Below are 26,142 nucleotides of genomic sequence, written 5' to 3'. Positions count from 1 at the left end.
CCGCCCCTTTGAAGTGGAAGGAAAAAAACCTCAGAAGTCAAACGGTTGGTGTTAGAAAAGCAGATGTATTCAGCTGAAGGAGATGGTAGGCTGTCCCTTCTCAAAGATTTACATTTACTGAGGGGTTTTTAAAGGGAGGCTTAAGGGAATGGAATGTGGGAGGTGAAAGCGGGAGAGCAGGAGATGTGAGTTACGAGGAGTCTGTTTCTATGGGTCAGGTATGAGCTCTTGCTGTGGCCTCCTCTGGTTTCTGTTCTCATCTTCGCTGTTATCTCAGGACCCTGCAGGATTTTGATTTGCTCCGGTACACTTGGCTGGTGCCCAAGGTCAGCTTTAGTCATCTGGCCTTGATCATTTCTCAAAACTCTACAAGTCTCAAAGAAAGAACTGTTAGCTTTGCAAGTACTAATTAGCTTCTCAGCCTTGTTTTCCTACTTAGCGAGCAAGATAAGAGAGTCAGGAGATGGGAAGCAAGAGTGGAGAAAAAAAAATGTCCTTTCAAAAATCCTCCCCCCTGCTTGTCAGCCCAGGCAGCTTTAGGTCCCAACATGGCTTTGGTCATGCTCACTCCAACAGTATAAGTTCCCCCAAGACATGACTGCTATGTGCTATGACCAGAAATTACATTCTCTTGTGCTGGTTTTAGCTGGAAAACAGTGAATGCTTTTCTGAAATAGTAATCTGGTCTTGTTTCTCTCTGCTTAAATCTTTTAATTATTTCACACACCTCATGTTAGCATTTTTCAAAGCTGCCTACACACATATTCCCAGCAGCAGCAGCAAGTAAATGAACATCCCCAGGGAGCCTGGGATCAAGGGAGCAGGAAAGCAGGAGGGAACAGCAGTGAACTGGGTAAGTGGCAGGTCTTGTAAAGGTCACTTTCAGAGCAGACCTCACTCCCCTTAAGGGAAAAGGCAGGTTTGTGCCAAGGGGCCAGAGTGGAACAGGCATCTGTGGGGTGTACCTGGAACGCCTCCAGGTCTTCTGCTGAGTTGGCCCTAGTGACTGTGATGTTTCTGCAATGCAAAGCAAGTACCTGGTAATTGGGGTGGCCAACTGTGTTAGCTAATTGCCTTTATCCGTAGTAAAAACAAACTTTCTCATATCTCTATGACAAGCAGGTAATCACAACTTGGTGCCAGGCACCTGGGCTAAACTCACACATTGACAGGAAGGGGTGCTAGCATCCTGGACCTGAAGTGCTTAAGAAAAACATTCCTGGGTTGTAAAATTGGCAAGAGTCTCATTTACCTTTTTTTTTTTTCCTTTTTGTCTTTTTTACTGACCGGTAATGGGATCGCAACCCTCGGTGTTGCGCCCGCACCGCGCTCAGCCAGTGAGCGGGAACCGGTCTCCACATGGGATCCGAACCCTCTGCAGGAGCGCCGCCGCGCTCCCAAGTGCTGCACTCTCCAGTGCGCCACCGGGCCGGCCCTCATTTAGCTTTTAAAAAGGTTTACATACATCTCAAAGGAACAGAGAAGAATTTTTCTATTACAAAGCCATCTAAAGGAAATAGTCAAAGAAAAGGGAAAAGGGGAATCTCTTTTCTGAACACCAGAGAAAATAAACATTTTTTAAAAAAAGAAAATGTAATTTTATTAATATTATTTTTTACATCTCAGGATGTTGTTGCAGTGCAGTTGGGAGGGAGGGGAAAGGGGAAGGAAATGGGATGGAAGAAGGAGGAAGGAGGAGGGCTGGGATTGAGGCCTGTGGCACCCCTCTCATTCCCACAGGGGAGACCAGGGGGCTTCCAGCAGTGGCTTGGTCATTGCTGAGCTGGGTGCAGATGTCGGGGGTGTGGCTGAAGCCCTTGCCTCCCACCATCCCAGCTGGGAACCTGCTGCGGCTTGGTGGTTGTCACTGGGCTGGTTGCACCAGTCAGGGGAGCGTGGCTGAGGCCCAAGGTCCCACACTGCCCTAGCTCAGGACAGCCTGGGGCGCTTCCTGCTGCAGCTCCAGAGAAAATAAACTTTTAAAAAAGATTTGTACTTTTTTTTTTCTTTATTTTTCATCCTTTTAAAGATTTGTACTTTTTAAAACAGATTTGCCCTCAGTCACACGGCACATCTTCTGAAATCTTAATGTTCTCACTGTCCAGCTGAATGTGGAGGTAGAGATAACCCCCAACCTTTTTGGTAAACAAAACCAGGTGCTTAAGACCTTCCGTCGCCAGAAGATTAGGACTTTCCGCTGCCAGGGGGAAGGGACTTTCCAAAGAGCCCAAAGTTCACCCTGTTCCAGGAAGGGAGTATGCTCACCTGATTATCTTATCTGTGGACACCAAGGGAGGAAAGAGGGGGGGTGGACCGTTGGTCAATACCTCAGTCCTTCCTTTGCCCGCCAAAAGCTAAAAGCCCAATGGTTTTAAAAATTGCTTAAAGTGGCCAGTAAACGGTGTACAACCAAGCCTGTTACCAAAGCCTGCCTACCAAACTGTATAAAAGATGCTTGAGTTAAGAGCTTGGGGCCGCTCCTGTCCTGAAAACGGGGCGACCTTCAGCATGTTGAAAATAAAAACCTCCTGCGTTATTGCATCGAACTCTGTCTCCTGGTCTTTGTGAGATGAGCCTTCCCCACAAGTAAGATTTGCGCTTTTGGCCCAGTCTTACACTGAAGACAGGTGCGTTAGTCTGTTCCTGAAACTGGGTAGTTTATGAGGAAATGAAATTTTTTCCTTACAGTTTTGGAGTCTGGGCGGTCCGAAGTCCAGGGAACACATCTGGTGAGGGCCTTCATCTGAGTGGGAAGTCCACAGCAGTCTGTGATGACCAGGGTGCCACATGTGAGGGCAGGCTCAGCAGGAGCACGCAAGGCGTCACTCACATCCTTCCAAGTCCATCAGAGCCCGGCCCACGACCACCCCAAACTGTGGTGGAGTACACCATGCACAATCTACTCCCCTCCTGAGGCCCACCTTCCAAACACCAAAAGGGGTTCCCCACCTCTTAACATGTACAATGGAGATCAAGTTTCCAACACACGAACTTCCGGGGGCACATGTAACCCACAGCAAAGGCTGCCCCTTTCCCGTCCATTCCAGTGGGCCCCTCCCTCACCTCCTTTGACTGTCTCCAGAGCCTGTCATTCTCCCCTGACCCCTCCTCCCCACTTGACCCCGGCCCCTCCGCCCACGCCTGCCCTGGGCCGCCCTGCACACGCGTTTCGGCACCAGCGGCTGGTTTCCTGACTCCAGCTGCCCGCACGGGTCTTGTGCCTCGGCTTCCTCGTGTACGACGCAGGGACGAGAACGCAGGCCCTCCTGGGATGCTGTGAGGATTAAGTGACCTAACACGCGTGAAGCGTTTGGATCAGCGCGAGGCGTTTAGATCCAGAGTGGGCGCGAGCTCAATTCCCATCCCGATGGGGACGAGGGGAGAAGGCGCCCGAGGGAGGCGCGTGCTGCGCGGCGCGCGGTCCCGGGAGGTGAAGGGCGGCTGCTGCGGGCCGGGCCTCCCGCCTTGCCCACCGCGCCCCGCCGGCGGAACGATCGCGCCCACTCACCAGCAGGTGCCGCCGGAACGCTCAGACCGACCCTCCGGAAACGGACCGCGCCGCCTAGAGCGGATGAATGGCACCCTGCGATCCGATTGGCCGCTGAGTGGGGGGCGGGGCGGAAGTGAGGTGGGCGTTTCCGGTCCCGTGGGTCTGGACCGCGCGCTCCTTCCCTCCCGTGGCCGAGCTGAGTGAGTCCCGGCCCGAGGCGGGGAGGCGCGTAGGTCCCCGCGCCGTGGCCTTGGGCCGCGCTCTCGGGACACTGAGGCAGGGCAGCGGTTGGGTAGAGAGGCCCCTTAGAGGAAGGTAGTTGGGATGGTGGGGGGACCGGCGTCCTTCAGCAGGAGTGGGTGAAGTGACAGCCACGTCGTGGCGGAGCCGCGCCGCGCGGGCCTCGGGGCTGGGAAGGGACGGAGGCCGGCGCTGGCGTCGCACCTCCGCGGGACACGGCCGGCGTTCGCGCGTCCGTGCGGCAGGCGCGCGGAAAACGGGCTTGATGGGGACGGTCGGGACTCCTTGTCTGTGGTTGGCGGGCGCTGAGTTGAGCAGCTTCTGTCGGTTCTCATTTGACTCTGAAGACAGACCCGTGAGGTAAGGGTGGTCTGTGGAGGATTCGAGTCCCTTCCCCGAGACCCCCCGGTCGGGAGGTGGGGTATCCGGGCTGGAGCTCAACCCTGCCGGCGGCAGCGTGGCCCGCCTCCCCGGTGAGCCCGGCACGAAGGCAGCATGAGGGGCCGGTGGTGCACAGCAGGGCCCAGGTAAGGGCGGGCGCTGGCCCGGGCTGCCTGTGACCCGGGCAAAAGCGTCACGCGTGCGGTGGACGGGCCGCCAGTCAGCTTGGGCTCGGCTGCCAGTCACGGACGATCTGTCCCACAGAAGCTTAAGTGCTGAAGATGGGGCAGACAGGGTTTGTTCTGGGATGTCGGGGCTCCAGAATGTGTCTCCAAGGTTCTGTGGCTTTTCCTGGTGGCCACTCAGGACGGGTGTTTCTCCTGGTTTCCTTTTTATCATGGAGCAGGAGAAGTCCTTCCTAGAAGACTCTTGGCAAACTTCGCTAACATCTCGTTGACCAGAACTGGGCATTGCGGTCACCTAGGGACAAGGGAAAAGGGCACATTTCTTCCTGAACTAAACTAAGTGGTCTGTTAGCATGGAGGGGATGAGGGGGTGTGTCTGGCGGTGTGTGCAGAAGCCCATTGGGAAGGTTTTCCTTGGAGTGAAATCTTATGTCACTTGTCAACGCTAAAATAAAACCAGATCCGTGGTTTTAAATGTTATCTTTATACTGATAATTCCCAAAGTATACCCAGTCAGCTTCAATCTCTCTCTTGAATTTTGGACTTAGGTATCAAAATAACCTTATTTTGTACTTGGAAGTCTAATAGGTGTCTTAAATATAACATGTACAAAATAACTTTTGATTTTTATTCATCAGATAAATGGAAATTTAATAATTTCAGTTGTTCAGGCCCCAAATCTTGGTATCTCATCCTAAATGTAATTCATCAGCAGGTCCTATTGCCTGTGCCTTTGAAATGCGTCCAGAATCTGACCACATCTCATCATCTCTGTCATCACCATTCTGGGCCAAGACACTGTTATCGTCTAGTTGGATCGTGGCTCGAACCTTCCAACTGGTTTTCCTGCTTCCACTACACCCACCCCACCCATCTGTCCTCGGAGCAGCAGCTGGAGAGACCACAGACCTTGCAGACAGTTCCCCTCATGTCCAGTGTAAAAGCCACAGCACTAAGGCCTGTGAGGCACCCGCCCTCCTCTCTTGCCCTCCCATACCCTGCTTAGCCCCTCTGGCCCCTTGCCCTTCCTCGAACACATCAAGTAGACCTGCACCTCAGGCTCTTTGCACTCCTGCCTGCCCCTGCCTGGGATTTGCCTCCCTGATAGCCACTGGTGCCTGCCCTCAGGCCGTCCAGCTGTTCTTCGATATGGCTTTATCAGAGGTGCTTTCCCTGGCCGTCCTGTGTAAAATGTCTCCTCCCACCAATTGCTGCCCTCATGCTGCTTTATACCTTTTGTCCTTTGTCATCACCCAATGAGGCGTTGTGTCTGTCAGCCTCACCATTCACTTATGCACTGCCTCAGGGCAGGAGCCTAGTCTGCTTGTCCTGAGCTGTTTGCCCACTGCCCAGGACCTTGTAGGTGGACCTGAGAGATGCAGCGCATTGTCTCCCCAGGCCAGGTGCAGTGCCAGGGTCCTTGCTTTCACATGGTGGCCTTGGGATGCTGTTGTACCAGGTACTTCAGGGAGGCCCTGCTCTGGAGTTGCAGGGGTTGGGGGCAGGGAAGTAGCGAGGGGATATGGTCTCAGAGGCTGCTGGGTGCCTAGTCCATCCACTCTTCCTGGGGTTTTCAGGAAGTTTATAACCGAGTCTCTGTTGTCACAGACCTCTTGAGGTCCAGCCCAGAAGTCTCAGGAGCTGTGGGGAGCAGACAGTTGGTCAAGCTCCATCACACTCTTCCCTCTCCTTGAAGCTCTGTCCATCTCCTCAGGACAAGCTCAGAGACCTAGTGATGGCTGTCCAGCAGCTCCTTCCTGGTGGGCTCCAGGTGAGTGGTCCTCTGTGTGGCATCAGCCCTTTCTTGGTGGGAGTCTCTGGTCCCAGAGGGAAGATAGCTCCCTCTCTCCACTGATATCCTCAGCGCCTGAGTTCACATCTCTGAAATGTGCTCCACACCTTGTTTTTCCCAGTCCCTGTACCAGGCAGGGTTGGGGCAAAACAAGATGAGGGAATATGGTGTCTGCGTAAAGGAGCTCACTCTGGTGGGGAAGATGGGTACATGTGTTCAGAGGGATTTTGCAAGTCCTGAGCCTAGTGCCTCCTCCATCCAGGGCCCAACCTGGGCCTGACACTGGGGCTGCTGCATGATCTTGTCATTCCAGGTCTTGGTTTCCTTTGAGGATGTGGCTGTGTTCCTCTCCCGGGAGGAGTGGGGCCGTCTGGGCCCCACTCAGAGGGGCCTCTACAGGGATGTGATGCTGGAGACCTATGGGAACCTGGTCTCACTGGGTAAGTTCCCTTCCTGGGACTCAGCTCTTGGACTTCTGCTCCGTGAGCAATCTTGGGGACTGAGCGTGGGGCTCAGAGGCAGGTCTGCGCAGAGGAAAGAATGGGCGGTGCTGCAGCCCTGTCTGACCCTCCGTGATTTCTCTGTAGGAAGTATGGAAGGAGACTTGTTTGTTGCATGCTTAGTTTACTCATGTATCATTGAGGTCAGTGGTAGGATACACAGTTTATGGATGGGCCTGAGGCTCAAATATTGCACTTTCTGAAGTTCACACAGGCAGTTGGTGGCAGATGTGGGATTTGAATCTGTTTGCTTTCAGAGCCCTGCCTTCCTTATACCAGAATGTGCTGCTTCCCTTCAGCCCTTTTGCTGGGCATCAGCACCTCCTATTGCGAGTTTTCTACTGTGATGTGTTCAGGCCCCAGCTCTGTCCTATCCATGGTCCCCAGGAGAGCTGGATTTGACCTTTCTTCAGCTTGTGCAGAGGGCTTTGTCTCTTTGTCTGGGATGAGTCATCAGGGTTTGCTCCTTTTCTCTGGAATAGGACTTCAAGGTTACAAACCTGATGTCATCTCCAGGCTGGAGCAGGGGGAGGAGCCGTGGACCCCACACTCACTGAGAATTGTGGGGAGCTGGAGCTGGAGGCACAAGAGTGAAGGTGAGTCTGCCCCCCCACTCTCTCCTGCTGGCAGGGCCCGCAGCTTCCCCAGGCCTGTCTCTGCAAGCTCTCTTGTCACCCCCAGGGCTTTCTTTCCCTTCTCCATTGTCTTTCCTCTCCTCTTTTCTCATTGTTAATGGCCTCTATTATCTGTCTATTAATGGGTTCATGTTTTCCTTACCCTAGAATATGCTCTCTCAATCCCAGAATAGAGCGCAAGTGTCTTTCCCTGGCAGCTGGCTCCCAGTCCCCTCATTTTCATGTCATATGCTCTTTCTCAGGCCTTGCTGGCTAGCTCTGCCTTGGCTGCTTGGGAACTCCACTTGGAGAGATATCCTCCTGCCAAGTCTGTCCGTCCTGCCAAATCTCACTCCCACCATTATTCACTCAGAGTGTCCTAAGCTGATTCCGGGCCTTGGGGACTCTGACGAGTTAGAAAGGGTTTTTTCCTCGGTCGTGAGGGGACCTGTGCATGTGAATGGTGAGCAGAATTCTGGTGCTCTGTGCTGCTACACAGCTCACACTGACTGGTCATTTGTCTCAGTGCATGCCTGGCACTCTGCTGGCACAATCCACCAGTACTGCTGCAGAGTCATTGCTCAGGAAACTGAGGAACAGGAAGGGTAAGTTGTTGGCCTGAGATTGCACAGCTGGCCAGGGACAGAGCAGGATTGGATCCCTGGCAAACTGGCTCCAGACCCCATACTCATTTATTTTTTGTCTTTAAAGAAACAGATTCATTAAGGTATAACTAGCATAAAGTATGCTACAGGTATTTAAAGTGTGTGATTTTAGGTATTTTGGCATATGGATATGCATATGAAATAAACATATCCATGACCTACAGAAGTTTTCTGATGTCCTTCTGTAGTCCTTCCTGCCTGTATCCTGATCTGTAAAGTGTGTGATTTTAGGTATTTTGGCATATGGATATGCATATGAAATAAACATAGCCATGACCTACAGAAGTTTTCTGATGTCCTTCTGTAGTCCTTCCTGCCTGTATCCTGATCTGCTTTCTGTCATATAGATTATACTTTCTACATTTCTAGAATGGAATCATAGAGCATACACTGTTTTGTCTGACTTCTTTTACTCACGTAATTATTCTGAGGTTCATCTATGTTGTATATCAATAATTAATTTCCTTTTATTATTATAATTATTGTTTTGGTGCTGGTTGGTACAGGAAGCTTTCTGTCATATAGATTATACTTTCTACATTTCTAGAATGGAATCATAGAGCATACACTGTTTTGTCTGACTTCTTTTACTCACGTAATTATTCTGAGGTTCATCTATGTTGTATATCAATAATTAATTTCCTTTTATTATTATAATTATTGTTTTGGTGCTGGTTGGTACAGGAATCTGAACACCTTGACCTCTCTTTTTATTTTCGATTAGTATTCTGTTATATGAGCATATTACCACTTGTTTATCCATTCTCTGTTAATGGACATTTGGGTTGTTTCCAGTTTTGGTTAACACAAGTAAAGCTGCTGTAAGCATCTGTACAGAAATCTTTATATGGTCATAGATTTCCTTTTCTCTTGGGGAAATACCTATGAGGGGAATGTCTGAATTACATGTTAGGTGTATATTTAACTTTTTAAAAAACTGCCAGACTGATTTCAGAATGATTTTCAGAATAATTTTACCTTCCCACTAGCAGTGTATGAGAATTCCACTTCCCCCACATTCTCACCAGCACTTGGTGTGGTTATTCTTTTTAATTTTGTCCACTCTCCAGGATCTTGTAGAAGGGGAGATCAGCATGACCTCCCATGGGTGTTCACGGGAGATGGTGCCACACATACACAGAACTTCCCAGGCCAGCACCCACCACATCAGACCCACTGAGTGAGCCCCCGTGTTGCATGGGATTGTGGTGTCTGTGTGGCACAGAGGAGAATCTGTGTTACCCAGAGTAGTGGTAGGCAGGTTAACAGAAGATGTCTCTGCGATCAGTAACCACCAGAAAACACAGCTTCTGGAGGGCTGCTTGGATCTGGTTACTGAAATGACACTTCCAGGAGTGAAGTGTCCAGTGATAGCAGTGGCTCCTGTGGCAGCAGCAAACATGAACCTAGCCTGCTGACCAGGACTGCTGGAGGACATGACACTGACATCAGCTGGGTCTTCAGTGGCAGTCAAGCTTCTCCCAGGTCTTCTGCAGATTTACGATGTAGATGCCGTCACTTTTGCTTTTGTAGATGTACTGTTCCATTGGAAGAAGTCACGGTGGGTTCACAAGATTGCACCTAAGTGGGATCCTGCTGCAAGGAATTTGAGGACATCGAGGGCTCCAGACATTGTGAAAGTTTCCCTCTAAATTATGACAAGAATCCAAGACAGTGTTGTGTGGACCTTTCTCTGGGTAGCACAGAAAGCTGAATGAGTTATTTCTAATCTTCATGTAATCTACGAGGATGAAATTTAACAGAAGCATTAATTTCCCTATTTCACAAGTGAGGAGGCTGATGATCTGGGAGATTAGTCAGTTGCACACAGCTGGGGAGTGGCTGAGGCTTGGACCAGGGCTGTTTGGCTTCAGAGTCTGTTGTTTCTTCTGCACCCCCTGAGACTAGCGTGGACTTTGTCATTCCACCCAGTTGCGGGGATATTCACATTCCTGCAGCTGATCGTTGGACGTTCTCCTTCTGATGAACTTGTGTCCTGTGCTTTTGCTTCCATTTCCTGAAGAAGAGGCCTGGGATGGAGTGGGTGTTTGCTGGTCTTTGGCTTCATGCTGGGCAGGAGAAGGGGCCTGAGAGGGAGCTGAGAGCAGGAGGGAAGGGGGTTGCAAGGACAAGGACGCCCAGGTGGGAGAGTTTGTCAAGAACAGGCTGGTCAGTTGGATATGGAATGCGTGTGATTTTAAACAAGTGATCGAGTGTCAGGCACTCATCAAGGCTCTAGATCGTGAACAAATGATGAGCAAGTTAGGCAGCGTTCTCGCTTCTCTTGGTGCCTTTAGTGTGCAGGGGAATAGAGACCTGAACAGAGAAATGTGAGTTCAGGGGCAAGTAAGCTGGGCCATTTCTTAATGGGTTGTTTGGCTTTTTGCTATGAGTAGTAGGAGTTCCATATACAGTTTGGATATTAACCCTGTCTTAGTCCATTCAGGCTGCTGATATAACAAATCACTACAGACTGGGAGGCTTACAAACAGTAGAAATTTATTCTTCACAGCTCTGGAGGCCAGAAGTTAGGGTTAGGGTTAGGGTGCCAGCATGGTTGGGTTTTGGTGAGGGTGCTCTTCTGAGTTTCAAACTGCCAGCTTCTTGCTGTATCCTCAAGTGGCGGAAGGGGTGAGGGTCTTTTGTAAGGGCACTAATCACATTTATGAGGGCTTCGCCTTGTAACCTAATCACCTCTGAAAGGCCCCACCTGCTAAAACTGTCACCTTGGGGGTTAGGATTTCAACGTATGAATTTTGAGGGGACTCAAATATTCAAGCCATAGCAAATGCCTTAACAGATACATGGTTTGTATATATTTTCTCCTCTTCCATAGGCTGCCTTCACTCTGTTGATTGTCTCCTTTCTGTGCAAAAGCTTTTTAGTTTGATGTGCTCCCACTTGTCCATTGTGCTTTAAGGTTATATGCAGAAATTATCGCCAAGACCAATGCTAGGAAGCTTTCATCCTATGTTTTCTTTTAGGAGTTTTATGGTTTCTGGTTTTATGCTTAAGTCTTTAATCCATTTTGAGTTGATTTTGCTTATGGTGTAGGATAAAGGTTCAGTTTTATTCTTATGTGCATGGATATCCCGTTTTTTCCAATACTATCTGCTGAAAAGAGTCTACTTTTCCCATTTCATAGTCTTGGCATCTTTTTTTTTTCCCTTCCTTTTTGTCTTTTTTTACTGACCGGTAACGGGATCTCAACCCTCGGTGTTGTGCCCGCACCGTGCTCAGCCAGTGAGCAGGAACTGGTCTCCACATGGGATCCGAACCCTCGGCGGGAGTGCCGCCGTGCTCCCAAGTGGCGCACTCTGCAGTGCGCCACCGGGCCGGCCCTTGGCATCTTTTTTGAAGATCATTTGCTGCATACTGTCATGTGTCCCTTGACAGGGATATGTTCTGAGAAATGCATCCTTCGGTAATTATATCATTGTGTGAACGCCATAGAGTGTACTTGCACGAACCTGGATGGCGTAGCCTACTGCACAGCTAGTCTGTGTGGTATGGCCTGTTGCTCCTGCGTGAGTGATGTGTTGCACTACCATGCTGACAGCTGTGACGTCACTAGGTGATAGGAATTTTCAGCCCCATTGTAAACTTATGGGACCACTGCTGTATATGTGGCCTGTTGTTGACTGAAACATCATTGTGCACTGCATGACTGCATTTGTGGGTCTATTTCTGGGCTCTGTATTCTTTTCCATTGGTCTCATGTCTGTCTGTACGCCAGCATCGCACTGTTGACTACTGCTGCTCTGCAGTATGTTTTGAAACTAGGAATCGTGAGGCCTCCAACTTTGTTCTTTCTCAAGGTTGTGTTGGCTATTCAGGGTCTCTTGTGGTTCCATATGGATTTTTGGGTTATTTTTTCAATTTCTGTAAAAAAAAAAAAAAAAAAAAGCTGTTGGGATTTTGTTAAGGATTGGATTGAATCTGTAGATAATTCCTTCAATTTTCTGGGAGAATTTGAAAAGGATTGAGAAGGAATAATTCTTCTTTAAATGTTTGGTAGAATTCACTAGTGAAGTCATCTGGTCCTGGGCTTTTTTTTTTTTTTTTGGGAGATTTGGGTTAGTGCTTCAGTCTCCTTACGGGGTATTGGTCTGTTCAGATTTTCTGTTTATTCATGATTCAGTCTTGGCAGGCTGAATTTCTGGGAATTTATCTGTTTTTTCTAGCTTATCCAATTTGTTTGTGTATAACTGTTAGTAGTTTCTTGTAATTCTTTTTTTTTTTTTGGGCTACTGGCTGGTATGAGGATCTGAACCTGTGACTGGTGTTACAGGGCTGCACTCTAACCAACTGAGCTATAATTCTTTAATTTCTGTGGCATCAGTTGTAATGTTTCCTCTTTCATTTTTGATTTTATTTATTTGAGTTTTTTTTCCTTTTTAAAAAACTAGTCTACCTAAAGGTTTGTCAATTTTGTTGATCTTTTCAAAAGGCCAACTCTTAGTTGTGTTGTTTTTCTATTGTATTCTGTAGATTTCATTTATTTCTTTTCTAATCTCAATTATTTCCTTCCTCTGCTAACTTTGGGCTTGGTTTGTTCTTCTCTGGTTTCCTGTGGTGTGAAGTTGGGGTTGTTTATTTCAGATCTTTTTTGATGTAGGCATTTATCACCGTAAACTTCCCTCTTAGTGCTGCTTTTGCTGCATTCCATGAGTTTTCTTAGATTATGTTTCCATTTTCATTTGTTTCAAGATCTTTTCTTTTCTTTTTTTTTAAAAGATGACTGGTAAGGGGATTTTAACCCTTGACTTGGTGTTGTCAGCACCACGCTCACCCAGTGAGCTAACCGGCCATCCCTGTATGGGATCCAAACCTGTGGCCTTGGTGTTATCAGCATCACACTCTCCCGAGTGAGCCACGGGCCGGCCTCATTTTCCTTTTGATCTCTTCTTTGACCATTGGTTGTACTTGAGATGTTTTCTTCTGCTCCTTCTGTCTCCTCGCCTGGTTTTCCCATTATTTGTAAGTTGACATGCTTAGAGATATTTGACACTTACCCAAGGCTGTGTTCAGTTTTTTTTATTCTTTTTTCTCTCTCAGTCTGTCTTCAAGTTTTCTGATTCTTCTGCCAATTCAAATCTATCTTTTTAATTGATGTTCTCTATTTGATGAGATATTGTCTTCATACCTACTTTTACTTATTTAAGCTTGGTTTCCCTTAGTTCTTTGAGCATATTGATAATGGCTCCTTTGAAGTCTTGGTCTGTTAAATCTGACATCTGGTCCCTTTCACAGGTAGTCTGTGTTCTTGCTTTTTTCCTGTGTGTGGGTTACATTTTCCTATTTCTTTGTGTGTCTCCTGTGGTTGAAAACTGGAATTTTAGGTAAAATAGGAATTCTGGATACTAATTACCCTCCCCCTTCTCTGGAGCTTGTTTTTGTTGTTTGGTAGTTTGTTTGTTTTGTACATAGGCGAGGCTGTTTGAGTGACATCCATCTGCCCACAGTGTGACACTGTGGGCATACTCATAGTCACCCTGGGATGACGGGTTTGGCAGGACTCTTGACTGTCTCCTTCCCTGATCTGTTTGTCAAGCTGTCTCTGTCAGATGGTGTGTTGCATTTCCATTAGACTCCATTAGCCAGGGGCAGATGGCTCTGTTTTGGACAATGCCCTGGGGCTTAAATTGCTCAGCAGTTGGATCCAGTGAAATTTGCACAGGGATATTCTTCAGAGTTGGTCTTTGAGATTTGTTCTGACTCCAGGGATTATCCTTTCCTTGGTTCTCTCTGGTGAGGTAGCTAGCCTGTAGTTCAGCTTTTTGTTATTAATGGAGAGGAGCTGTTTTTGAGAGTGCCCTTAGGCTTGCACTTCCTCACACTCTGTTTCAAGTAAAGTGAGTTCCTTCAGGGAGAGCTTGGGGGTTCTTCTGTGGACTACCTTTCCTTCTGGGCAGACTCTGAGCCTCTAGTCTGGGTGCTGGATGGGGGTAGTAGTCTGGTCTTCCTAGCATGGAGCTTCGGCCCTGTGAATGAGCTGGCGCAAGGGCAGTTGTGCCTCTGCACTGTGGGTAGGGGATGAGTGGAGGAAGGCGTCCTCGCCCTCTCATCCTCACTCACCAGGAATCTAACCTCTTCTTCAACTCGGAGTTGGGGGGCCGGCCTGTGGCTCAATCGGTAGAGTGTGGTGCTGGTAACACCAAGGCCACGGGTTCGGATCCCATATAGGGATGGCCGGTTAGCTCACTGGTTGAGCGTGGTGCTGACAACACCAAGTCAAGGGTTGAGATCCCCTTACCGGTCATCTTTTTGGAAAAAAAAAAAAAAGACAACTCGGAGTTGGGAGGATGATCAATGCTGGCAGCCTAAGCTCTTGGTGACACATGGTAAGCTCTCATTGGAAGCTGAGGGGAGAGGGAGCCCTTTTTCTTGGCCACACCTGCTGGAGTGGAGCATCTGTCACGCTGAGCTGGAGTGGGTGGTTGTTCAAACGCCACGTGCATTCTCTGTTCTTACCAAGTAGATCTTCTTGAATAAACCTTTCTTCATTTGCTGTTTGCCCTTAGGACAACTTTCAGAGACTTTAAAGTGGCTGTTGGGGGTTTTAAATAGTTCTTGCCAGCTTTGCTTGTTTTATGGGAAGTATATCCACTAAGTTCCTTGTACTGTTATCTGGGAAGTGGATCCTAGCTTTCATTTTTGAAGACTATTTCTGATGGATGTAGAATTTTAAGATGGCCGTTATTTTCTTCAGCACTTAAAAACATGTCCTTTTGTCTTCTGTCTTTCACATCCAAAGTCAGAAAGTCAGCCTCAGTCTTATTGTTACTTTGAAGGTGACGTATCTTTTTCCTCTTGCCTCTTTTAAGATTTTTTTTTTTTCAGTTTTCAGCAGTTTGACTATGTTATACCCAGGTGTGGTTTTCTTTGTATTTGTCTTAGAATTCTTAGAGCTTCCTGAATCTACGGTTTGTAGGCTTTTGTCTGTTGTGGAAAATTCTAGGCCAATATTTCTTAAAATATTTCTTCAGTCCTATTGCTTTTCTCCTCGCCTTCTGGGATTCTGAGTGTTTGTATGTTACAGGTGTCCAACAGGTCGCACCTGCCTCTTATGCTCTTTTTTGTGTTTCTGTCCTTTTTATCTCTGCACTTCAGTCTTGAGAATACTCACACTCATGTACCTTCTGATTAGTAGTCCTGTCCTGTTATGTCTCATCTGCCAACAGCACCTCCGTCTGTTGACTTCTGATCTCAGTTTTCATTTGAATTCTGGTGAAGTTCTGTGTCTCTTTGTTTTCTTGTACATACTGACCATAGTCTGGTTTCTTTTAAAGTTATTTCAGGATGGTATTTGAATCACTGTGAGATTTTTTTTTCTCCTTTCATAATTGAGATTTAATTGGTTGTTTTGAAGTCCAATGTGCAGACATTTCGATTTGTATACAATTCTTAAAATATGCACCAAAAATCTAAAAAGTAATATAGTTGCAATTCTTTTCTAAGCAGTTATTCCACTCACTTTCCAGCCTAAAATTTGGAGGCACATTTTCCTTAAGAGGATATTAAGTACCAATATCTTCAAATGTTGATGAGCTGTCATATCATAAGTCCCACTAATTCACAATTTAATATCATGTGCACTACATACTCAAATTTTCAGTCTTTCACAGCACATTAACAGAGTTACTAGGAAAACTGTACTACCATGACCAGATGTGTTTTATTTTTATTTTTTATTATTATTATTTTTTTTTGTCTTTTTCTGTGTCCGGCAACGGATCGCAACCCTCAGTGTCGCCCCCGTACTGGACCGGGACCGGCAATGGGATTGCAGCCCTCGGTGCTGCTCCCACGCCTCGCTCAGCCAGTGAGCAGGAACCGGTCTGTATGTGGGATCCGAACCCTCGGCGGGAGCGCCACCGCACTTCCCAAGCGGCGCACTATAGCAGTGCGCCACCGGGCCGGCCCTATTTTTATTTTTTTTAAAAAGATGACTGGTAAGGGGATCTCAACCCTTGGCTTGGTGTTGTCAACACCATGCTCAGCTAGTGAGCCAACCGGCCATCCCCATATAGGATCCGAACCTGTGGCCTTGGTGTTATCAGCATCGCACTCTCCTGAGTGAGCCACAGGCCGGCCCTGACCAGATGTGTTTTAGAGTGCACACAATTTTGACAGGAAGAGCTAAGATCAAGGAATGGTTTTCTTTAGTAAACAATTTTACTAAAAAACAATGTGGAAATAGAAGTAATTTAAACTGTTCAAAATGTAAAATATCTTTCCATGACTCTGAATTGCCATTTAGTATACTTTATATTATAGGATATAAAGACTACCTTTCCCCACCTATGGAACATTAAACTAACACCCAAGACAGTGGAAGCCTCTCCTGATTCAGTAGCCCACTGTTTCTGGATGTACCCCAAAGTTAAACAACCAGCACGTGATTTTATTGTTCTAAAAAAACCATTTACACTAAAAAAAAGGAAAAAAGGATGACATGGTGTAGAGCTAGGGCTTGGTCTGGAGCTCACAGACCTCCCAAGCCCATTATCCAGACTGGGTCGCAAACCCTTCACATGCAGGTCTATGAGCCAGGTAACTGGAAAAGGTTCCTGGGGGTCTTGGTTGAAGGGGGAATAGTCTTTATTCAGCAAACACATGTCTGAGAGCTAGGCAGTCCAAAGAGAAACTCAGAAACTCAACTGCTACCGGCAAAGTACAAAAAGAAAAAACTGAGCAGCTGCCAGCAAAATAAACATGCTGTATTTTTAGACATGAGCTTTCTGCAGGCCAGCCACCGCTTCACAAACTCTGTAGAACACACAAGAATAGCAACAAAACTAAAAAGGTACATCGGTGCGCATGCTCACTACACCCACACACAACTTGTTTACAAAGAATGTGCTGCACCACCCCCAACCAGACCTGAGGTGCACACAAGAATAGCAACAAAACTAAAAAGGTACATCGGTGCGCATGCTCACTACACCCACACACAACTTGTTTACAAAGAATGTGCTGCACCACCCCCAACCAGACCTGAGGTGAGGGGGGCCTGACAAACTATTTTCCTCACAATCCACCCCTTCAGGGTCCCTTGCTGTACAATCTACACGTTCAGAATCTTGCGTGATGTTCCCTTAGCAAGGATAAATGACCCTTACATTCATGTAACCTATTGTCTGTTCAATATGCCTTAAGGCTTATAGTTCTGTCCTTTTAACTATTAGCTGCATATGTCTGGTTAGTAGTCATCATTTGTGTGATTTTCCATGGGAATCCTGCAGTCATACTGATGGGCGGTTCAATGCACATTCAGTAGGCTGACACACTGATCACGTGACTCTGGTGCAGTGCCTGCAGCCAGAACACTGTGGGCAAAGACAGAAGGGTTATTGATACCAATAGGGGAAGCTCTCGCCCCTCTGGTAAGATACATGCTAGTTTGCCATCCAGAGAAAGGATGGCTGCAGGAATAGGTATCTTATCTGGTTTGGGGCTCCACAAGTCCATACAAACAGAAAACCAGTAACTCTCTGATTTTGTCAGTGGTCCCACAAGATCCACCTGCCACCGTGTGGAGGCACTCTCACACGAGTTATCTGCCCATCATGGGCACCTGTCTGGTTATCAGGGGCACATCTGCCCATCAGGGGTATTTTTCCTCAGGTTATGCGGCACCTGGTGAGCCATTGACCACCTGGTCCTGCAGCCAGCATGCTGCATTCTCCAGTGTGGCCACCCAGCTACATCAGCTGCTGGAGCTCTCCAGCCACCTTACCTTAGCTAGCGCATCAGCTTCATCATTGCCAATTCAACATGAGGCCTCCGGTCCTCACCTGCCTCCAAAAGACAAGCACCTTGGTCTGCTCCCTAGTCAAAATGGATCAGTTCATCCACCTCCTCGGGAGCAACCAAAAAGTCTTTTAAATCCACTGAACGTACCTTGCTACCTGTTTCCGGATATTTGGTGAAATGCTGTTAAGGGTGCAATTGCTGCTACAAGGCAAACAAGACTGCATTTGGCTGCTGGTCAGTTTTCTTTTTGTCAACCCCTGCTGCAAGCAAGTCAAGCCACATCTGCTTACGGCTAGTCTTGCTTGGTCCCTTTGGGATAAAATCCCGAGTATTTCTTGGGGGTTTGGTCTTAGCCACCTTTCGGACCTCTTTTGCTTGTTTCCTCTCCTGTACTTCCCCCAAGCAGGCTATCATGGTTGTAACCTCATGTACAGGATAACCAATGTATGGGGCCAGTATGGCCATCAGTGACCCAAAGGACATTGGGGGCATTTTGCAGCACTATGTCTCTCATGATGCCTATAAAATTTTCATTGTCTGGGCCACGAGTGTTTGCATTAAACATGGACTGCCGCATCCCCAGCTCTCGAATGATTTGGACCAACTCAGCATATATTTGCCATTTACTAACAATCTTGGGCAGTTCTCCAGCATTTGCCCACACGGTTTGGGCACCTGCACTCACCAGTTCTGTTAAGGAGTGATTACCTGGCCCTTGTGCATATCTACGGCTATTCTGTAGCTGCTGCCTCAGGGACAGGTGCATGGTGATGGAGGCCGATTTCTCCACTCCTCACTAGAGCATTTCACACTATCCACCCATAGGTCCCATAACTGCAACAGCCCAGCAGCCAGGGGCTCCCCCTGTTTCTGCTGAAACTGTCTCCCCAAGTCAGCTAGTTCAACCTGGGTATATGGGACATAGGTTGTGAATTGCGTCACCTGTGGATTGTCCACTGGTTGTCCACCTGGTCCCATAGGCTGCTCACGTTTCATTTTCTGATGCATGACAGGTCCTGCCTGGGGATGCACAGTCTGCCCCAGCTCACTACTGGGTTGTTGTCTTCCCTGGTGTGAGAGGCAGGAGTGGTCAGTCGCTGCACGTCATCCTCCAGGACATTTATCTGCATTTCCAACAACTCTGCTTTCTGCTGCAAATCTCAATCAGCACTGGATTTGTCATCTTCCCTGGTGTGAGAAGCAGGGATGGCCAGTTGCTGCATGTCATCCTCCAGGACAATCATCTGCGCTTCCAACAACTCTGCTTTCTGCTGCAAATCTCAATCAGTTTGCAGCATAGTGAGCAGCCGCCAGGCTCCGTTTAGCAGAAAAGTGACCACCGGGCACCACACACTCAAGGACAGCCACACCTCTTCCCCTTACCAAGGGGCTCTCTGCTGTAGTTCCTGGTCTATGCTGCCTTGCAGTAGAGCAAGCAGCAACCAGATCCTGGTCAACAGGAAAGTGGCCATAAGGCACAACATATTCAAAAGTAACCACATTTCCTCCTTCCAAGGGCTTTTGGCTCCCTCACCTGCTCAGAATCCTGCTCCAACTATGCCAATTGTAGAGCTAGGGCTGGGTCTGGAGCTCACAGACCTCTCAAGCCCATTGTCCAGACTGGGTCAAACACTTCATATGCAGGCCTATGAGCCAGGTAACTGGAAAAAGTTCCTTGGAACCTTGGTTGAAGGGGGAATAGCTTTATTTAGCAAGCACATGTCTAAGAGCTAGGCAGTCCAAAGAGAAACTCAGAAACTCAACTGCTACTGGCAAAGTCCAAAGGAAAAACTAAGCAGCTGCCAGCAAAATAAACATGCTCTATTTTTAGACGTGAGCTCTCTGCTGGCCAGCCACTGCTTCACAAACTCTGAAGAACACACAAGAATGGCAACAAAACTAAAAAGATACATGGGTGTGCATGTCCACTAACTCCGTCCACACACAACTTGTTTATAAAGAATGTGCTGCACCACCCCAACCAAACCTGAGGTGAGGGGACCTCACTAAACTATTTTCCTAACACTTGGGATTCTCTTCTTAAAAATATTTTAGAGCTACTAAAAAACTTGCATTTTCAAAATAGTTGGTAAAAATATTCCTCTGGATTATACAAGAAGGGAGGACACAGGGACCACTATTACGACATGCTATATGATGTCAGACAGACTTGGCTGCTTTCTTGTCTGCTTCATCAGAGGCTGGACTCTCTTGTTTTTAGTCTCTATTTTCTGTGGGTGACTCTCCTTTAGTATCTTGATGAGCCACTTCCGCCTATTTTCCCTGTGTTCTGCTCTTCCTTTTGTTTGCACTTTTTTGTCTGAGGGCTTTTTCTTTCCTGCTCCCTTTTTTGGCTTCGTTTACACTTTTGCAGGATCAGGTTTAGTTGACAACTTTGCCAGTCTGCTCTTGAGCTCCTCCTTCCCCAATATTCAGAAGAAAAAAAAAATCCCCTACTCATTGGTCACCTTTGAGGAATGCTAGGGAGCTGATTCATCATTTTGATAACTGATAAATAAAAGAATCAAGTGTTCTTTCTGCCTTCACTAGATGAATTGTGCCTCAGGATAACGAATGAATTGATGAATGGAACTGTAACTTCACAGACGTTCCAGCTAAAGGACAGAAGAGTGACAGAATTAGAGCGTCACTACCTCACATCCCTGATTTAAAAGCGAATCTCATGATGATTACTAATGGTGGATAGCATCACAGACAGGGAGCCAGATGTTCTGTATCTTGTGATTTAAAAATATTTCACCACTTAGGAAAGGGTGCTTTTGTTTGTTTTGGTCCAAAAAAATGAATTAAACCTGAAGCCTGAGGTATCAACTAGAAAGTCTTAAGTGCAGAAATGGCAGACACTAGCACCTCCTTCCCCCAACACTGCATGGAGAATATGCAGCAGCAAGACATCTTCAGCCTGTGGCAAAAGCCAGGGGATGACCTCCAAGGAAAGCAAACAACCTTGAGCAACGCCTTCCAGATGTCAGCTCTTGGCACCGCCCTGGCCTGGTGACCACCACCTCGCTGAAATGCCCTTCCAGTTCACAAAGTACCACTCATACTGAGAGCTCCCAAGCACCCTTTTATTGCCTCATTTTAGAATACAAACAGGCACCCAAGGATTCCAGATACTGAGTGAAATGCAACATGACCTTTAGTGTGAGGTGTTGTTTCCTGGGGGCTCACAGACCCCTGTGTCCTGTGGGTTCTCATTTTGTTCACGTTCATTCTTTGCTCTTCTGTGAAATAACAGTTCTTGATTAGAATTATCTTTTTAGACTTTATTGCTAAGACCATGAGGATGCGTGACTCCTCACATACCCCAGCAGAGTCTCCTGAAATTGAGGAGGTTTCCTGGAGCACTGCTCCTGGGTTTGTAGAGTCAGTGAGGTTTTCTCTTCCCTTGTGTAGTTTGGGTAGTAGAGTCAGTCCCTTCAGAGCACCGTGAGCTCATGGAAAACTACCTGAGAGTGCTTAGCCCAGCTTTAGACCCCATCTGAAATTTCAGCTCCGTCTCTGCATTCAGGCTATGTGGTCTGCAAGTAACATTCCATTGAAGCTCCAGTAATAACCAGTGTGTACAAAATGGTACCATGCTTTTGCTTTGTCTTGACACAGGGCTGCCCTCTTACTGCCTGACCTCGGTTGCCCTTCCCATAGCCTTTGTATTCAGGTGACCCAGTGGCAGTGGGTTTTTTTTTTTTTTGGTTGTCGTTTAGTTTTTAATAAAGTTCCTTTCATTGGATGTCAGAATTCAGGTGTATTTCAGTTTTCACAATTTTAGGCACTTTTGTTCACTGGGAATGTGTGGTGTGGGTCTGTTGCATGTTTTTGGCTTTTTTGACTCCTGCTGCCCCTGTTGTTTGAATGAACAGGTAGCTTCTTGTTTCTGTATTTCTCTATTTTTCCTAATTTGCTTCTGAAACCAATGTTCAGGTCAAATTGTTTTTCCCATCTCTTACTCTATTAAACTCCTCATTCATTCTGAGTCATTCATCAGTCATGGTTTTTTTTTTTTTGTTGTCTTTTGCCTTTTTCCGTGTCCGGCAACGGATCGCAACCCTCAGTGTTGCCCCCGTACCGGACCGGGGACCGGCAATGGGATTGCAACCCTCGGCGTTGCTCCCGCGCCTCACTCAGCCAGTGAGCGGGAACCGGTCATGTGTTTTTCAACACATATTTGAATGCCTACTATGTGCAAGCCATAGGAACATGCCTTGTTGGCAAAGTGCACAGCAATGACATGGACCACAGAGGTGGGGACCTTCTGAGCCTCCCCACCTCCCTGCAAGCCTCCCCTCAGGCTGTGCCTCGCTGCTGCATCTGTTCCTGGTCAGCCTGTTCACAGATGTGAGCCTTGACCTTGTGCTTCCTCCTCCTCCCCTCCCCTCCGACATCAGCATCTGTGGCTTTGCTGGCCTGCGTCTCCTCCTCTCTGTCCTCTCCTCCTCTGGGTCACGTCTCTTGTGGTTTTTGTTTTTTGCATTCTGAGCATCCAGCATCCTCTGAGGAGACGCTTGTTTCGTAGGAACTTTTCTGCTTGTGCTCTGGTCTTTCTCCTAAAGTAAGACACGAGTGACTTTTTTTATATTTTTCTTCATTCTTTCAGGTTGCGATTCTAGGGTTGAAGAAAAGGAATTGACTCCAATGCAGAAAATTTCTGAGGAAATGCAGTCCCAAAGGGCAAAATCAGAACATGTGAGGAATACTTCTGAGGAGCCTGAAGAGATGAGTAAAATGGAGGGAAAGGTACAGAGTTGCTGGAGAAAATCTGCAGTAGAAGAACTTAAGAAACCCTTGTCCCAGAAGGGGAATTTCAGACCAGGGATCATGACCCATGTGAAACCCCTCACAGGGGAGGATGGCCACAAATTCAGTGTCATTGGGGAAAGCTGCACTACATACTCAAGTCCTGTCAAACGTCTTAGAGCAGGGAGTGTCCATCGGACCATGTCATGTGTTGAGGACTATCAGCAGCACGAAGACTTCATTAACCTCCAGAGTTCCCAGTTAGGAGAAAGAGCCTGCCAGACAGAGGTGTTTGTGAAAGTACCTAGGCAGAATTCAGTTCTTAATGAGAATCAGAGGATTAACAATCCAGAGAAACCGTTGGCGTGTGCTGAGTGTGGAAGAACTTTCAGTCAGAACAGAGTTCTTATTCAGCACCGGAGAGTTCACACTGGAGAGACACCTTATGCATGTGCCAAATTTGGCAAAGCTTTCAGTCGGTGCTCTGTCCTTAGCAAGCACCAGAGAGTTCACACTGGGGAGAAGCCCTATGCATGTGGTGAATGTGGCAAAACTTTCAGTGCTCATTCGTACTTTATTCAGCATTGTAAAATCCACACTGGAGAGAAGCCCTGTGAGTGTAATGAATGTGGGAAAGCTTTTAGTACACGTTCATCTTATATTCAGCATCTAAAAATTCATACTGGAGAGAAACCTCATGAGTGTAATCAGTGTGGGAAAGCTTTCAGTCACAGCTCTAATCTGATTCATCATCAGAGAATTCACAGTGGGGAGAAGCCTTACGAGTGTAATGAATGTGGGAAAGCCTTCAGCAGACAGTCACATCTTGTCCAGCATCAAAGAATCCATTCTGGAGAGAAACCTTATGACTGTAATGAATGTGGGAAAGCCTTTAGTGCACGATTATCTCTCATTCAACATCAGAGAATTCACACAGGAGAAAAGCCCTACGAATGCAGTGAATGTGGAAAATCCTTTAGCTTGAACCGAACCCTTATTGTCCATCAGAGAATCCACTCTGGAGAGAAACCCTATAGGTGTAATGAATGTGGAAAATCCTTCAGTCAATGCTCACAGGTTATTCAACATAAGACAGTTCACACTGGAGAGAAGCCTTATGTCTGCAATGAGTGTGGAAAATCATTCAGTGCTCACCTGTCCCTTATTCAGCACCAGCGAATCCACACTGGAGAGAAGCCTTATGGATGTAGGGAGTGTGGAAGGACCTTTAGTCAAAAGGGACATCTTATCCAGCACCAGCGAATCCACACTGGAGAGAAGCCCTATGAGTGTAAGGAGTGTGGGAAAGCCTTCAGTCAGAGTTTTAACCTTGTTCACCACCAAAGAACTCACAATGGCGAGAAGCCGTACAAGTGTAATGAATGTGATAAAGCCTTCAGTGTGCTTTCTTCCCTCGTGCAACACCAGAGAGTACACAGTGGGGAGAAGCCCTATGAGTGCCATGACTGTGGGAAGGCCTTCAGCCAGGGCTCACACCTTGTTCAGCACCAGAGGAGTCACACCGGAGAGAAGCCCTATGAGTGTAATGAGTGTGGGAAAACCTTTGGGCAGATATCCACCCTAATTAAGCATGAGAGAACACACAATGGGGAGAAGCCCTATGAATGCCATGACTGTGGAAAGGCCTTCAGCCAGAGTGCCCACCTTCTCCGCCATCGAAGAACTCACACTGGAGAGAATCCGCACGAGTGCAGTGACTGTGGGAAGGCCTTCAGTGTCCGCTCCTCTCTCATCCAGCATTATAGGATTCACACTGGTGAGAAGCCCTACGAGTGTAGCCAGTGTGACAAGGCCTTCAGTCAGCATTCACAGTTTATTCAGCATCAGAGAATTCACACTGGAGAGAAACCCTACATGTGCAACGAATGTGAGAAGTCCTTCAGTGCACGCTTATCCCTTATTCAACACAAGAGAATCCACACTGGAGAGAAACCGTACAAATGCACTGAATGTGGAAAATCTTTCCGACAAAGCTCTCACCTTATTCGACACCAGAGAATTCACAGTGGGGAGCGACCTCATACGTGCAATCAGTGTGGAAAAACTTTCAGGCAGAGACTAACTCTTACTAGTCATGAGAAAATACATAGAATTCACATTGGACAGCAAGCCTGTCAATGTAGCAAGTGTGGGGAGCTCTTTAGTGCACAGTCAGTGTTCATTCAGTATCGTGCATTTCACAGTGGAGAGCTCTGCTGATAAGCTCTCCACTGTTTTATGTTATGTGTCACACCGGTGAGAAAGCAGCCACTTTATGGTTTTCATTTTGGAGATCCAGCCCTTCAGGGGTTTAACTGTCTCTCTGAGCTGCTGACTGAGCACTAGCTGCTGAATTACGTGGTAAAAATGTCAAGGTAGCATACCTTCCCTCAGGTTCAGAGGATGGCTCCCTGCTTGAGCATTTTAAACAGGTGCAATTTAAGTGTAATGATTTAGGCGTGTTTTGTAGCTCCAGCCCTGAGAGTGCAGTTAGGCATTTCATTTGACCACTTGCTTTACTTTCTATTGTTCATTTTGGCTTCAGGAGAGGTAACTGGGAGCCTCACTCAAGTGTGGTGGATCCAGGCTGGAATTTTCTTGTTTGGGCCTCTTCACATGTTTTTGTCCTTTTGTGGGGGATATGGTGCCTCTACCTTCAAAACTATTATTCTTTTTTAACATCAGATGACCTGCGAAGGAGAGAAACCTTACAACTTCAAGCAAAAGTTTGTTAATGAGGTGAGACCTGTATGCAGATTCAAATGTTGAGATCCTGTTAAGAAGCCACACAACACATGAAATGGACTTTTCTTTTTTTTCTTTTTTCTTTTTTTTTCTTTTTTGTCTTTTTCCGTGTCCGGCAACGGATCGCAACCCTCAGTGTTGCCCCCGTACCGGACCGGGGACTGGCAACGGGATCGCAACCCTCGGTGTTGCTCCCGTGCCTCGCTCAGCCAGTGAGCGGGAACCAGTCTGTATGTGGGATCCGAACCCTCGGGTGGGAGCGCCGCCGCGCTTCCCAAGCGGCGCACTTATCCAGTGCGCCACCGGGCCGGCCCTGAAATGGGCTTTTCTAAGAGGTAACTTAGAAAACAGGAAGAACCCTGTGAGTCAGGAGGATAATAGGTGTGATGTAGACACATGGTGGCAGTGACCAACCTACAGACTCTGTTCTTGACACCAGGTGGGTCCATCTCATCAGTGTCTAAGGGAGCAAAGGCTAGTGGTCATGGCTGGCACACCGGTCTCCAGGCTTCTGTTACTGGGAGGACTGGGGAGAGTGGCAGGTCCTTCTGGCAGAGGATGGGACTTTGGTCCAGGGTCATGGCATGAAGCAGTGTTGCCTGGGAAGATAGGTCTGTGTGCTGGGTGTCTGCTGCCGTCCTCTGGGGCAGTGCTGACAAGCTGGCGTCTGTGACCATGGGGGCTCAGTGGTCAGCATTGCTGCCCCACATCTGCCCTGGTCTACCCATTGTGTGGTTCATGTCATTGCCTTCAGGACCCCTGTTCTGCAGAAACTTCTGTAGCTCTTCTGTGGAGGAAAGAAGGTTAGCATCAAAATAAATATGAGAAAATCAGCAGAAGCGTCCATGAGGGAGAGTTGTGTAAACCTAGCCCTGGCAACTGACGGTGGCTGTAGAGTCTGATGAAGAGGCTGGAGGCCACACATGCAGACACCTCTGGAGGGGGTGGCAGGTCAGATTTGGGGTGAGCTGTAGTGCTTGGTGTGTGAGTGTCAGGGTAATGAGGAAGTGAATGAA

The 26,142-nt window shown here is 47.5% G+C and overlaps 1 protein-coding gene, 1 long non-coding RNA gene and 1 pseudogene across 4 annotated transcripts; 1 reads left to right on the top strand and 2 right to left on the bottom strand.

Moving 5' to 3' along the window:
* Positions 1-341: 341 nt before the first annotated feature.
* On the bottom strand, positions 342-3,560 carry LOC103589683. Its single transcript, XR_550410.1, has 3 exons — positions 3,509-3,560; positions 2,687-2,766; positions 342-366 (listed from the first exon to the last, which is right to left on the bottom strand). It is a non-coding gene; the product is annotated as an uncharacterized LOC103589683 (long non-coding RNA).
* Positions 3,561-3,994: 434 nt separating this feature from the next.
* On the top strand, positions 3,995-25,132 carry LOC103589682 (zinc finger protein 252-like). 3 transcript variants are annotated; one of them, XM_008571724.1, is made up of 5 exons: positions 3,995-4,090; positions 6,011-6,067; positions 6,402-6,528; positions 7,071-7,184; positions 22,242-25,132. In XM_008571724.1, the coding sequence occupies exons 2-5, from the start codon at positions 6,032-6,034 to the stop codon at positions 24,599-24,601; spliced, it is 2,637 nt and encodes an 878-aa protein (XP_008569946.1). In that variant the 5' UTR covers positions 3,995-4,090; positions 6,011-6,031; the 3' UTR covers positions 24,602-25,132. The 3 variants fall into 3 exon arrangements, with proteins under 3 accessions (XP_008569946.1, XP_008569947.1, XP_008569945.1); XM_008571725.1 differs by having other exon boundaries at positions 5,993-6,067; XM_008571723.1 differs by lacking the exon at positions 3,995-4,090 and having other exon boundaries at positions 5,914-6,067.
* LOC103589702 lies at positions 7,725-9,500 on the bottom strand (annotated as a pseudogene).
* Positions 25,133-26,142: the final 1,010 nt, after the last annotated feature.

Source organism: Galeopterus variegatus, unplaced genomic scaffold (assembly GCF_000696425.1).
Source record: "Galeopterus variegatus unplaced genomic scaffold, G_variegatus-3.0.2 Scaffold714, whole genome shotgun sequence".
Lineage (NCBI taxonomy): Eukaryota > Metazoa > Chordata > Mammalia > Dermoptera > Cynocephalidae > Galeopterus > Galeopterus variegatus.
The sequence above is the reverse complement of the archived record's forward strand: the minus strand, read 5'-3'. Positions and strand labels throughout refer to the sequence as shown.

Coding starts and splice junctions, on each gene's coding strand:
- LOC103589682 (XM_008571724.1), top strand. CDS start 6,032: ATGGCTGTCCAGCAGCTCCTTCCTGGTGGGCTCCAG. Junction 6,068..6,401: donor TCCTTCCTGGTGGGCTCCAG/GTGAGTGGTCCT, acceptor TTGTCATTCCAG/GTCTTGGTTTCCTTTGAGGA. Junction 7,185..22,241: donor CTGGAGGCACAAGAGTGAAG/GTGAGTCTGCCC, acceptor TCATTCTTTCAG/GTTGCGATTCTAGGGTTGAA.